Here is a 15,075-nt window from a genome sequence, read left to right on the forward strand (position 1 = left end):
GCTGTGTTGTGTGTTTGTGTTTGGTGTTGCACTGGCTTTTTTGTGTGTTGTTTGGTGGTTGCATGTGTTGTTTTGTGTGTGTTCCATGTGCTTTTTTTTGGTTTGTGTTGTTTGTTGAACGGGGCTGTGTTTTTTTTTTGTTTGTGGTTTTTTGCATTGTGTTGTGTTGTTTGTGTGTGTTGTGGTGTTGCACTGTGCTGTGTTGTTTGTGTTGTGTTGTGTGTGTTGCATTGTGTTGTGGTTGTTTTGTGTTGTGTTGTGTGTGTTGCAATGTGCTGTGTTGTGTCTGTTGCACTGTGCTGTGTTGTTTGTGTTGCACTGGGCTGTGTTGTTTGTGTTGTGTTGTGTGTGTTGCACTGTGCTGTGTTGTTTGTGTTGTGTTGTGTGTGTTGCACTGTGTTGTGTTGTTTGTGTTGTGTTGTGTGTGTTTGCACTGTGCTGTGTTGTGTGTGTTGCACTGTGCTGTGTTGTTTGTGTTGTGTTGTGTGTTGCACTGTGCTGTGTTGTTTTGTGTTGTGTTGTGTGTGAGTGTGTGTGTGTGTGTGTTGCACTATGCTGTGCAGTTAGTTATGTGTTGTGTGTGTTGCACTATGTTGTGCTGTGTTGTTATGTGTGTGTTGCACTGTGCTGCGCTGTGTTGTTTGTGTTGTGTTGCACTGTGCTGTGTTCTTTTGTGTTGTTATGTGTGTGTTGCACTGTGCTGTGTTGTTTGTGTTGTGTTGCACTGTGCTGTGTTCTTTTTGTGCTGTTATGTATGTGTTGCACTGTTGCTGTGTTCTTTTTGTGTTGTTATGTGTGTGTGTTGCACTGTGCTGCGCTGTGTTGCGTTTTGTGTGTTGCACTGTGCTGTGCTGTTTGTGCTGTGGTGTTTGTGCTGTGCTACGCTGTGTAGTTTTTGTTTGTGTTGTGTTGTGTGTGTTCCATTGTGCTGTGTTGTGTCTGTTGCATTGTGCTGTGCTGTTTGTGTTGTTATGTGTGTGTGTGTTGCACTGTGCTGTGTTGTTTGTGTTGTGTTGCACTGTGCTGTGTTCTTTTTGTGTTGTTATGTGTGTGTGTTGCACTGTGCTGCGCTGTGTTGCGTTTTGTGTGTTGCACTGTGCTGTGCTGTTTGTGATGTGTTTGTGCTGTGCTATGCTGTGTAGTTTTTGGTTGTGCTGTGTTGTGTTGTGTTGTGTGTTGAACAGTGCTGTGTTGTTTTGTGTTGTGTTGTTTGTGCTGCATGTCTCGCCAAATGGACAGGCAGAAAGCACTGGCAGGAGTTATGTGTTTCATGGAGATACTGCTGTCCTTCCACTGAAATTTCAGACAGGGCAGCGCTGATGTGATGGTGTCTTTTGTAAACTAAATACTTTGAACATGATCACGTTAAAAAAACAAAACAAAACAAAAACCAAAGAGAGAAAACAAGAAAAACACACACTCACTACATTTGGCCCTGTCACAGATAGTACCGTTGACACAAGGCTGGTCCTTCTTGCATCGATTTCCTACACTGATTTCTGTAACAACAGAAGCAGTCTGATCAATTCAGAGCAGTCTTCAATTACTTCTTCTCTTTTTATTTTCTCTCTCTCTCTCACTCTTCTCATTGGGAGATAGACAGAGAGACAGAAACAGAAAGATGAGACAGATACACACACGTTCAAACACACACACACACACACATACATGGAGTGAGAGAAACATGTTGACAGGCAGACAAACTGACTGACAGAGAGTATATTCCTCTTTGAAAGTCAGTTTCAGTTTCAGTTTCAGTAGCCTCAAGGAGGCGTCATTGCGTTCGGACAAATCCATATACGCTACACCACATCTGCCAAGCAGATGCCTGACCAGCAGGAATATTTGGAGGAGGGGGGGGGGGGGAGGGTAGTATATAACAAGGTACGAACATAAATCGAAAATCACGCACAAGCACATATACAGTGGGAATTAGGATACATACAAGTGCATATCAAAATAAAAACTTGTGCATACTCACACATGCACGCACACACACACACACACACATGCTCGCACGCAAACACACACACACACACAGTCTCTCTTTTTCTCTCTCCACACAAGACTGAAGGGACATGTTAAATAAATATGTCAGTGAAGACACAAGATAACTAGTTGGACTGCACACTTTCCCCAAAGGCCTGGTGAGATGTTGTCAGGGTCAGCGGCTTTTCTCAATTTCAGCGACTTAAGTGGGTCTGACTTCATTCTCTTGGACAATGAAAGGGGGAGTGGGGGGTGATGTGGGTGCAAACCACGTCAGAAGTAGACAATGGTTTGTATATTTGTATTTGTATTTCTTTTTATCACACCACTCAAGGCCTGGCTAAGCGCGTTGGGTTACGCTGCTGGTCAGGCATCTGCTTGGCAGATGTGGTTGTAGCGTATATGGATTTGTCCCGCGAACGCAGTGTGACGCCTCCTTGAGCTACTGAAACTGAAACTTTATCACACCAGATTTCTCTGTGTGAAATTCGGGCTGCCCATCCCCAGGGACAGCGCGTAGCTACAATACAACGCCATCCATTTTTTGTTGGGTTTTTTTTCCTGAGTGCAGTTTTATTTGTTTTTTTCCTATCGAAGTGGATTTTTATACAGAATTTTGCCAGGAACAACCCTTTTGTTGCCGTGGGTTCTTTTAATTGCGCTAAGTGCATGCTGCACACGGGACCTCGGTTTATCGTCTCATCCGAATGACTAGCGTCCAGACCACCACTCAAGGTCTAGTGGAGGGGGAGGAAATATCGGCGGCTGAGCCGTGATTAGAACCAGCGCGCTCAGATTCTCTCGCTTTCTAGGCGGACGCGTTACCTCTAGGCCATCACTCCCATATATGTACATACTAAACCCTCTTGGCCGAGAGAGTGGGGATGTACTCTCCACTCTCACTATAATCAAATTCTAGCCCAAATAGTCGGAACAGCAGTTGCCTCCTCTGCTGTTCTGATGGTCATAGTTCGGACACGACTGACTATCATAAAAATAAAATATATATATATATATATATATATATGTGTGTGTGTGTGTGTGTGCATGAGAGAGACAGTGATAGAGACAGAGAGAGAGAGAGAGAGAGAAGAGAGGAGAGAGAGAGAGAGAGAGAGAAAGTAAAACCCCTCACTGCCTTACTGCATTGACCATCTTCACAAATACTCGTGCTGGGGCAGACGGCTGCTTCACTGCCTCCGTCACATTTCCCCCCCTGCGTTCTTGACTACAAGCCCACACACACACACACACACACACACACACACACACACACACACACACAGTTCATCAAATTTCATCGCAAGTAAAATCTTTTTTTTCGCACTTGTGTCACAATTTTAACGCCAGTAAATCATATTAATACGGCCTTCTTTTTTTTTTAACTTTTGAGTGTCGCGAATTACATCCCCCCTTGAAAGACTTAAGTATATGGATTAAGAAAGACAGGAAGAATTTATGCTGCCACCCCCCCCCCCCTTTCTGGAATCTTCTGTTTATACCAAGCTTGAAAAAAGAAAATAGTGAACAGCGACAGAAACAAAAAAAAAAGAAAAAAAAGGTTTTCATCTCACTAATCACGTAATTCCCGAAGACCTCCACTTCACACACAACCAGCCCGCTCGTGTCGTGTTTGGTGAGGTGCACGTATCTGCCCACTTTGGGAGGACTGCAGGACACGGACACGTTGCCTCGGGTGGGGACGGACCTCACGAGCCCACACTTCTGGCCTGAGGGCGGGTCGGCGGTGGTGACGTCATCAGAGGAGTTGGACACCGACACGTACACGTTCTTGAGGGATTTCTCGGCTGTGTGAGAAACGAACAAACAAACAAACAAATACATGTGGTGCGTGCATGCGTGCATATATAATTTATATATATATATATACACGCACGCACGCACACGCGCGCGCGCGCACACACACACACACACACACACAGAGCAGTAGGACGAAGTGAACACACACACACACACACAAACACACACAAGATGACATCTGGTCGAGTTTCGAGTGTAAACGTGCATGACACTGACACAGGATAGACAGACAGACAGGAAAAAAATGAGTGCATCGCTGAAAATGACATTCTTAGCATTTACTAGAAAAGAGTACTTTCTTATTCATACAATTGTAGAAAACCATACGTGGAAACAACAACAACAACAACAACAAAATGTTGTATGAAAAACTATACTAGCACATAAGATCTACGGACTGGCCTATACTATAAACAGGAACATTCATCCATTTTACCATGTGTCAGCAATTTTAACATCGACACTGTGTGGCATTTTGCTAATAAACGTTCATGGATATATTTATATATATATATATATATATATTTCTCAAGTAAAATTATCATCAACTCTATGTTGCTCAGACTACCATAATTATTGCAAGACTCATAGCTTAAACTCGCGCTTGGGTTGCCTTTGTTCATAAACCTGAGTGGGTGTGTTTTCATATAAACCAAGCAATAAATGCGAATGGGGAAAAAAAAAAAAAAAAAAAAAAAAAAAGAAGAAAAAACACAACAGACATACAGACTCACTCTCTTCCATCAGCCCGAACCAACCCCCTCCCCCACCCCGCCCCCCAAACTTTTTTTTTTTGTTTTTTTTTTTTTTTGTTATTATTTAAAGTAGAAATCAAAGGACGCTTAACCCTTTCACCGCCAGTCAATTCAGAGAACAAAAAAATCCCCTTGTGGTATAAACACAGAAAAGACAGTGGCTAAGAATAAAAATAGCTGGGGATTCCCCCTGAGATGTATAGAAAATACGTCCTATCCTACCACCGAACATTAAGAGCAGTAGGTTCATGGATAAACAGACCAGTGAATGGTCAACCTTTCAGTAACATGGGTCCTCTACCACGCCTATGCATAAATGCGAGCTTGGCGTTGAAAGGGTTAAAAAGTCCTGCAAATGAGCAGGACAGAGCCAGCATCCTTGGAAATCTTTCTCTCTCTTTTTTTTATTTTTTTTTTTTAATTTATTTTATGGCGGGGTTAAAAAAAACGGTCATACACGTAAAAAAGCCCACTCGTGTACATACGAGTGAACGTGGGAGTTGCAGCCCCACGAACGAACGCAGAAGAAGCTTCAGCTTCAGTTTCAGTAGCTCAAGGAGGCGTCACTGCGTTCGGACAAATCCTTATACGCTACACCACATCTAGCCAAACAGATGCCTGACCAGCAGCGTAACCTAACGCGCTTTGTCAGGCCTTGAGACAAAAATAAAATAAATAAAATAAATAAAATAAATATATAAATAAATAATAATAATATAATTAAAAGAATAAATAAATTAATAATAATAAAAATAATGAAAACGAAATAAATAAATAGATAAATAAATTAAAAAAAATTTTTTTTTAAAGACAACAATGATGATAAATAAGCAAATAAATGTGTGTAAAAAAACAAAAAACAAAAATTAAAAAAACAAACAAACAAACAAACACACACACACACACACACACACACACACAGAAGAAGAAGAAGAACATGAAGAACATTACAGCAGCACTGTCGCCTTCCATAGATGTGACGCTGAAGATCTTGAAAGTGGTCTCCAGGTAAACGCGTCAACTTCTGCAGGACTGGCGCCTGCGATCGGCTGTGCGCATGCGCTGTGGTACAGCGCTGGTCACTGATAGGCTCAGCGTCACCATCGGTTGCGTAAGAATCGTTATTTTGGTCCCTGTCCAAGAGGATTGGCTTTTTGTATGCCACGTTGAACAGGACTGGAAAGACGGTTAAATGTAAAAAAAGAAAAAAAAAAAGAAAAAAAAAAAAAAAAAAGAAAAGAGAAAAAGAAAGAAGTGTAATTATGTGTGTGTGGTTGTGTGTGTGTGTGTGTGTGTGTGTGTGTGTGTGTGTGTGTGTGTTTGTTTGCTCTCTCTCTGTGTTGTGTGTGTGTGTGTGTGTGTGTGTGTGTGTGTGTGTGTGTGTAGTGTAGGACTGGAAAGAAGGTAAAAGGAAAAAGAAAAGAAAAGGAAAAGAGAGAACTGTAAATTGTGTGTGTGTGTGTGTGTGTGTGTGTGTGTGTGTTGTGATGTGTGTGTGTGGTGTGTGTGTGTGTGTTTGTGGTGTGTGTGTGTGTGTGTGTGTGTGTGTGTGTTGTGTGTGTGTTGTGTGTATTGTGTTGTGTGTGTGTATTGTGTGTGTGTGTGTGTGTGATTCTTATCCTGCCTGTCTTCAGATCAGCTGTTTGTTTAAACGACATGCGCACCACTGTCTATTGCAAGCATTCGTACAGAGAACTTACGGTGAACGTTCCTATTCTTTTGGTTTGCAACCCAAAAAACAGTGAAATTCACTACCCTCACACATCCGTCACACACCCCAATACTAGCATTCAAGAGAACACTCAAGTCATATCTTCTCAAACTGTTTTTTTTTTTTCTAGGTAAAACTTCCCAACTGCATATGCTTGCTGTTATTTGATCACTGAGTGTGCTCTTTGTGTTGATTCGTGTGCATTTGTGATGATTTTTTAATTTTTTATTTTATTTTTTTTAGCGTGGCTCTGTGAGGCCAGGCGCCCGTTGCAATTGCTTTGTTCTAATTTTTTGACAGTTACACGTGACTAAATTCCTACGTTGACCGACTACGCCATGGTCAGTTCCATATTACACACAGTTAGACTAAATGCCTACGTTGACCGAAGTACGCCGTTGGTCAGTTCCATACTACACACAGTTAGACTAAATGCCTACGTTGACCGAACTACGCCATTGGTCAGTTCCATACTACACACAGTTAGACTAAATGCCTACGTTGACCGAACTACGCCATTGGTCAGTTCCATACTACAACACACTGTTAGTAGCGGGTTACGACGACATGCTAGTAGGCTCTTCCGTCCGAGCAATGCAACAAGCTCCTGATTCCTTGGTGCCCTCTTCTGACAAGGGTGAATGTGATGTGTTGTTTTATTTGGCTGGCATTTGGGCCTGTCCTATGTATGTGTACATATGTATGTGTACATAAACTACATGCATGTATATGAATGTGTATTGTGTGCGCGTGCGTTTATGTAAGTTTGTCCTGCCCTATGTGTGCGTATGTGTTAGGGTAGCTGTTAGATATACATGTATTGTTAAAATGTATGTACGTAGAGTGTGTGTGTGTGTGTGTGTGTGTGTGTGTGTGTGTGTGTGTGTGTGTGTGTGTAGTCATATTTTGGCGTGTGTATGTAACATAGATGTAATGTTTTATGTTAACAAAGCGTTTTTGTAAAGCATCTAGAGCAGATTTCTGGATACATGTAGTGTGCTATATAAGTATCCATTATTATTATCATTATTATTATTATTATTATTATTATTATCCTATGTGAGACGTGACTGTGATGTTGTCTGTTTTGATTTACATGCTTTTAATTTCACTCAGTCTGAAGTATGTGAGTTTTAGCCAGTGTGATGTGAAACTATGTTGATTTAATAAAAAAAAAAAAAAAAAATTAACGAAAAACAAAACAAGCAACAAAAAACGTCACTCGGTCATAAATTAGTATATTTTATTTTATTGTAAAGCGCGATGCGCCCCGTCTGAGATGGAAGTACTACGCTATATAAGCCTGCATTTATTACTATAGAATATGTCTTTATCACCAAGTGTACCGGGGTGACAAGGAATATTGACAGTACATAACAAGGTACGAACATAAATCGAAAATCATACACACCACAGATACAATAGAAATTAGGATACATACAAGTGCATATCAATATAAAAACTTGTGCATACTCACACATGCACGCACTGCACAAACAAACACATACGCACACACATGCAAACACACACACACAGACACACACACACGTTTAAACAGAAGCCGCATATTACATGTGGATGGGGCTGATGACTAGATCTTCAGGTAGATGGTTGTTGATTGCACAATTCTATTTATCATTCTCATTCTGGATTTGTCCGAGAGACAGGACATTGACTGCGTTGGGGGGGAAAAGCTATTGGCGAAGCGATGGTTTTCGTCCTTATACTTCTGTACCGTCGACCAGAGGGGAGCATCTCGAAAATATATTATTATATTATGGTCATTGTTTATTAATATCAAGTTGAAAAACCACCGAGGCAACCATGTGTTTGTTCTGTATTGTCCGTGTGTTCTGTGTGCCAGTCTTGAATAAAAGCTAAATTGTGTTTTGCACATTTCTTCTGTCATTGTTGCACATGTCAAGTGATCGGTATCAGAGCAAGCCCGGCGCTTCCTTTTTTTTGGGGGGCGGGGGGGGGGAAGTGTCTGGGTTTGTTCCAATGTACCTTTTATTTACCTGTGTGCTAGCTGAATTGGTAGCGTAAGCAGTACTGGTTTGAAGTTATATACCTTGTGTGTGTGTGGAGAGAGAGTTACCACTCTTTACTATTTGTATATTATGATTACCTTGGGACTGACACCCGTAGAAGTTGCTGCACAAATATTTGCACGAAGTCGTGCAGGCCTTACATCCATCTGGGTAGACGCCGTAAGTGCCCATTTTGCAGACTGGAAGGCCGATAAACAAAATTATAAACCTAGTGCCATGTGATCAATGACACACACACACACGCACACACACACAAACACACACACACACACACCACACACACACACACACACACACACCTCGTAGCTGCTCTTTTCTTCCGCGTATTCGGTCAGTTTTGAAAAGTAACAAGGAAACATTTAAACGCGAGTTGTCGGGGGTTTTTTTGTTTGTTTGTTTTTCCTTTTTGCAGACGTGACGAAATACTTTCTTTTTCTTTATTTCTTTATGGGTTACGCTGCTGGTCAGGAAATCTGCTTGGCAGATGTGGAATAGCATATATGGATTTGACCGAACGCAGTGACGCCTCCTTGAGCTACTGATACTGATATTTATCTATTCAAAATCAATAGCACACACACACACACACACACATATATATGTGTGTGTATTCATACACATATATACATAGAGAGAGAGAGAGAGAGAGAGACAGAGAGAGAGAGAGATACCGACAGCCTAGTTTGCATCAGTTTGACATTGTACAGTGAATTACACCAAATAGCTGTTATACACACGCACACACACATACACACACAGATATATATATATATATATATATATATATATAGAGAGAGAGAGAGAGAGAGAGAGAGAGAGAGAGAGAGAGAGAGAGAGAGGTAAACAGACTAACAGACAGACAGAGAGAGAGGGAGAGAGAGAGACAGACAGACAGACAGAGAAAAGAGATAGATAGACAAAGAGAGAGAGAGAGATAAACAGAGACAGACAGAGAGATAGACAGCCAGAGAGAGAGACAGAGACAAAGACAGAGACAGACAGAGATAGACAGACAGACAGACAGAGAGAGAGAGACACACACACACACACAGACAGAGAGAGAGAAGCAAGCAAACAGACAGACAGACAGACAGACAGACAGACAGACAGAGTGACAGACAGACAGACTGACAGACAGAGTGACTAACTGACCCCATATCTGAAGTTCACAGAATGAAAGATATTGCAGGACCCTGCCTCGTACTTGATGTTTCTTCTGGAAGATGACTGAGCGCCCTGTAAGCGTCCTGACGCACGTGATTGTAAAACCTGAAAACGAAACCACCTCACACAGCACAGCTGATGATGTGTGTGTGTGTTTGTGTGTGTGTGTGTGTGTGTGCCGTGGAAGCTGCGATTCATAGACCAGAAATGAGTGTGTGGAGGAGGGGGGTAGAGGAGGTGCAGGGTAATGTGTGTGTGTGTGTGTGTGTGTGTTGCAGCTCATGTACGTTTATATGTATTTGACTGTGCTTTCATAACTGTGAAACTGCATGTTTGGTGCATATCTGTTATGCATGTGTGGGTGTATGTGTGAATGTGTGTCTTTATGTTTTACATTTATTTGCTTATTTACCATCATTGTTGTCTTATTTATTTATTTATTTTTTTTTTATTATTTTATTATTATTACCATTACTACTACCTTTTTTTATATCATAATTATTATTTATTTATTTACTTATTTATTTATGTAAGCGTAATCTATTATTTATTCACCCTTTTTTTTTCTCAAGGCCTGACCAAGCGCGTTGGGTTGCGCTGCTGGTCGGGCGTCTGCTTGGCAGATGTGGTGTAGCGTATATGGATTTGTCCGAACGCAGTGACGCCTCCTTGAGCTACTGAAACTGAAACTGAAACAGCTGATGGAGATTTTACCTGCATGAGCAAAGCGAGTCCATGCAGCCACCCCAGTCTTGGATCTCAGAGTACATACATACATGATACACACACACATGTATGTATATCTGGAGACGTTTTCCCCTTGCAAACACCTGTGGGAAGTGCTGCCGCATCCAGAATCGGCCCTCTTCTCCCATAATTATGAGGACACACACCGACAGATAAGCCTGCCTGCCTACTTATCCGTTGGTCCCGGACGGGAGACTCTATTATATATAATGTGGTGGTGTGTCCATCGAGATCGATGATGACCATCGTTGTCATCCAGCTGGGGGATGGGGGGAGGGTGGTGGTGGGGTTGGGGGGGCGGGGGGAGGATGCTCATGAATCTATCTGTGAGTGCGCAGATGGCTGAATAGTCCAATCTGCGCACGAAATGTTCGCTGACAGTTGGGGCAGACAAAGACAGGCATATCATTGTCAGGGAGCTTGTTTGCCCGTGACTTTCTGGCCTGCCTCTTCTGAACAGCTGCAGCAGTCACACACACACACACACACACACACATATATATATATATATATATATATATATATATATATATGTGTGTGTGTGTGTGTGTGTGTGTGTGTGTGTGTGTGTGTGTGTGCGCGCGCGCGTATCTATCAGCGTACCTTGTATTCATCTTTGGAAGAAAAAACACAATGAATTAAAATAAAGACACACACACACACAAACAACAACAACAACAAAAAAAACCGCGCAAAAAGAACCATACCAACCCCCCCTCCCTCCCCACTCCACCCCCCCAAAAAAAAAAACAACAACAAAAACAACCAAAACAACAACAACAAAACAAAACACAAAAAAACAAACCCCGCCCCCCCAAAAAAAACAAAAAAAACCACACACAAAAAGGCATCTCACAACGTACTTTTCTGCGAATATTTCGGTGCCCTAAATTGGAATCTGTCTTTCGGAAACTGAAAACATATCGCTCCATCCACTCGAACCTCAGTGCCAACGAACCTCTGGCCTCCAAGGTATGCTGCAAAACAAGAGACAAAAAGCCTTCAATTCAATTCAATTCAATTCAGTTCAAATAATGCCTCACGTGTGATTCCTGCCAACAGTGTAGGCTACTTTTTTTTTCTTTTTCTTTTTTTTTTTGCCTGCCCCATCATCTGCGCCGTTTCAGTGGCATTGCTCCCCACGCCGCTCATTTAGATTCCCCCATACACGGCCACACCCGGGTTCGTCCTTCGCAGTTCCAGCGTCCGCAGTCCACAGGGAACCATCGATGTTAGGTCGCCTGGGAGGCCACACACCAGAGGAGACCCTGCACTGCTGCTGAGTCACTTCGGTGGTGTTCAGTGGTGCCTGTTCTGTTTTAACGTACTTAGGACACCACCTACTAAGCCCCCTACTAACGACAATAATGGCTTAGTCGCGGAGCCAGACTGAGTGAGCGTCTCTCCCAGAGTGGAGACCGCCACCACGTCCCTCAAACAACAGCCCCCCTATGAATCTGCCGACACTGACAACATTGACAGGACTCACCCCAAGCACGAGAGTGGAGGGGTATCGAAACTGAGGTCACCATGAGAGCAGGGCATGAAAGGTCACAGACTTTGAGACTGTTTTGTTTATATTGATGACGATGAAGAAGGAGGATGACGATGATGATGATGTTGCTATGGAGGTCCAAATAATGCCTCACGTGTGATTCCTGCCAACAGTGTAGGCTACTTATTATACACAGCAGTGCGGCTACATACAAAACTATCCCCCCCAAGAACATAAACGAAACGAAACGAATGTTTTGTCGAGTCGAAAAATTGTGTGTTGGAAACGGAGCATTTTTCTATCTGAAAGCACGCCATAATTATAGATCGGCATTTTCATTGTTTTCTTTCTTTTTTTTCTTTTTTTTTCTTCAAAGCTTTTCCTGCTTTCATCAAGACTTTTTTTCTGGGGGTTCTGACAAATCTCTAACAAAAAATAAAACAAAAAAACAAACCCCAACAACAACAACACACACACACAAAAAAAACAACAACCACAAACGCCACATGCATTTCCAGGTGCAAAATACACGATACACAATGTGTGTGTGTGTGTGTGTGTGTGTGTGTGTGTGTGTGTGTGCCTGAAATGAAAATATTCAGTAAGATAATTATATCATTTTAAGACACCAATAAAATGAAAATAAACGAATAACCCGTTCATGGTTTTTGTTTGTTTGTTTTTTGTTTTGTTTGTTTGTTTTCTTTCTTGCTTATTTCTAGGGTATTTTTTTTTCTTTTTTTATACATATTCTTTTTTGCAAGAGGGATTTTTTTTTTTTTTTTTTTACATCATCTACCAGAAGGAAGATAAGATTTCTCCTAGGAAGACAAAAAAAAAAAAAAAAAAAAAAAAAAAAAAAAAAAGTTAATTAAGCGGACTGAGTTGTTTTTTGTTTTGTTTTTGTTGTTTTTTTTGGGGGGGTGGGGGGGTGGGGGTGGGGGGGGGGGGGGGCGCTCACTGTATCTTTGGATCAGCTTCATGCTCTTGAACGTGTACACGTAGAGCAGGTCCACCTCTAACCAGGGCGTCCTGTCGCCCGTCCTGGTCTGGAAGCAGTTGCTGACGGACGGCCGGTCGCTGGTGTCGCCGTTCACTGCCCCCGCATCCCCCTGTGGATCTGAACCTGGAGGCGACGAAGATGCTGCTGGTGTGGGCCGGTTTGTTGAAAGCCGCGTTCTCTGGAGAAGAAGAAGGAGGAGGAGGAGGAGGAGGAGGAGGGGGAGGAGGAGAGGGAAGAGGAGGAGGAGGAGGAGGAGGAGGGGGAAAAGAGGGGGAGGAGGAGGGGGAGGAGGAGGAGGAAGGGGAGGAGGAGGAGGGGGAAGAGGAGGAGGAGGAGGAGGAGGGGGGGGGGAAGAGGAGGGGAGATGAGAGAGAGAGAGGACAGTGAATAAGGTATTATCATAATCAAACGCGCTCGCGCGCGCATGCACACATTCACACACACACACAGAGACACACAGGCACGCATGCAGACACACACACATATTCACACACACACACATATGCATGCATGCAGACACATGTTCACACGTACACACACATCATGCGTGTATACAACACAGCGCCAGCATCACATTATCTTTTGGGTGGAAAGCCAATTTTCTCTGTGGTTGAATGCAGAGCGACGGGCGCAATAGCCGAATGGTTAAAGCGTTGGACTGTCAATCTGAGGGTCCCGGGGTTCGAATCACGGTGACGGCGCCTGGTGGGTAAAGGGTGGAGATTTTTACGATCTCCCAGGTCAACATATGTGCAGACCTGCTAGTGCCTGAACCCCCTTCGTGTGTATATGCAAGCAGAAGATCAAATACGCACGTTAAAGATCCTGTAATCCATGTCAGCGTTCGGTGGGTTATGGAAACAAGAACATACCCAGCATGCACACTCCCGAAAACGGAGTATGGCTGCCTACATGGCGGGGTAAAAAACGGTCATACACGTAAAAGCCCACTCATGTGCATACGAGTGAACGTGGGAGTTGCAGCCCACGAACGCAGAAGAAGAAGAATGTAGAGCAAGGTAACCTGCATCATCACTGGCACCATGAAGTCAACGTCAATACTGGCACTTGGAACTCTCACAGGGCTCCTGCCTCCTGAAGATTTTTTTACAGATGATGCCAAGCTCCTCACCCAAGCTGCAGGATCAGCCCCCATGAAAGACTCCACTAGCCCCAAGCCAAACTAAGAGAAGCAGCAGCTTTGTCGGCCAGGTTCATCTTGCCTTGCAGCGACATCACCACATAGTCTGAGCCGCTCGTTTAGCGTATATGGATTTGTCCGAACGCAGTGACGCCTCCATGAGCTACTGAAACTGAAACTGAAGCTCGTTCCGCCCACTAGGCCAATGAAGCGGCATACGCGGTCCCTCCCTTGCAGTTTCTTCAGCAAGGTCACCTCCATCTTCAGCACCTGCTTGGCTTGCTTGCTTGCTTGGGAGACTCCAGTTTGAGAGCCACCATGTCCATGGCCTCGTGAATCTCCCCCCAAACCCTCCACCTCCTTCCTATCTTCCGCAGCACTTTCCATCTCTCTTGGACCACCAGGGTCACTTGCAGCAAGTCCTCCGTCATGGTGACACAGCAAGCCAAGGGACAGCAGCGGTCCCTGGCTGAGCTCAGAGGATTACCTCCCCTGCACCAGACCCACCGTGCTGTGCAATGCAGTCTCCAACACCCCCCCCCCCCACACACACACACACACACACCTCCACCCGCTTCGCCCATGGCATCCAACGGCCACCATGTCCATCGTCATATCCACAGAATCCGTGAAAAGAGCAAAGTGGGTTTGTCTCTCATTGAAGATGACTGCGGCAAGCTAATAAATTGATGTCCCTCGCTTAAGTTTTGTCCACCAGAGCAGGACCCTTGAACGACAACACCGAGACATCCTTGGCCATGACCCCAAAGAGATCCCTCAGTGTCAGGCTGTCCCTGCATGGGGAGAGGGAAGGGAACAGCCAGGCACGTTCAGTCCAGCATCCCTGGTGTTGTTGGCTCCAGAGAGTGGCATTGAGAGAAAGTACCGTATATCTTCAGCAACCTCCAAACCGACTGTCCAAATAGAGTTCTGGAATCATGTTTACACTGACGGCTCTGCTGAGGAAGCTGTATAAAAGTTGTGGGGGTGGGGGGGTGGGGGTAGGAATCTACATTCAGTACCCAGGAGGCAGACACAGAGAGAGAGAGAGAGAGAGAGAGAGAGAGAGAGAGAGAGAGAGAGAGAGAGAGAGAGAGAGAGAGAAGATCTGCTTCGTTACCGGCCTTTACTCCACCAAATACAAGGCTGAGGCTGAAGCCCTGAAAACAGTAGCAGCCCTCATCGAGGTCAGCGGAGG

General features: G+C 43.8%; 1 protein-coding gene across 1 annotated transcript in view; it reads right to left on the reverse strand.

Annotated features, from left to right (window-relative positions):
- LOC143287832 (uncharacterized) overlaps positions 1–14,308 on the reverse strand; it is a 23,911-nt gene extending 9,603 nt beyond the window's left edge. Inside the window, exons 1-4 of the mRNA XM_076596071.1 lie at positions 14,161–14,308; positions 12,695–12,877; positions 8,405–8,506; positions 3,604–3,797 (exon numbers count right to left, since the gene is read on the reverse strand). Of these exons, the coding sequence (XP_076452186.1) occupies positions 3,604–3,797; positions 8,405–8,506; positions 12,695–12,877; positions 14,161–14,308 (627 nt within the window). The remainder of the gene's footprint in view (positions 1–3,603; positions 3,798–8,404; positions 8,507–12,694; positions 12,878–14,160) is intronic.
- Between the last annotated feature and the right edge of the window lie 767 nt (positions 14,309–15,075).

Source organism: Babylonia areolata, chromosome 12 (assembly GCF_041734735.1).
Source record: "Babylonia areolata isolate BAREFJ2019XMU chromosome 12, ASM4173473v1, whole genome shotgun sequence".
NCBI classification, from domain to species: domain Eukaryota; kingdom Metazoa; phylum Mollusca; class Gastropoda; order Neogastropoda; family Buccinidae; genus Babylonia; species Babylonia areolata.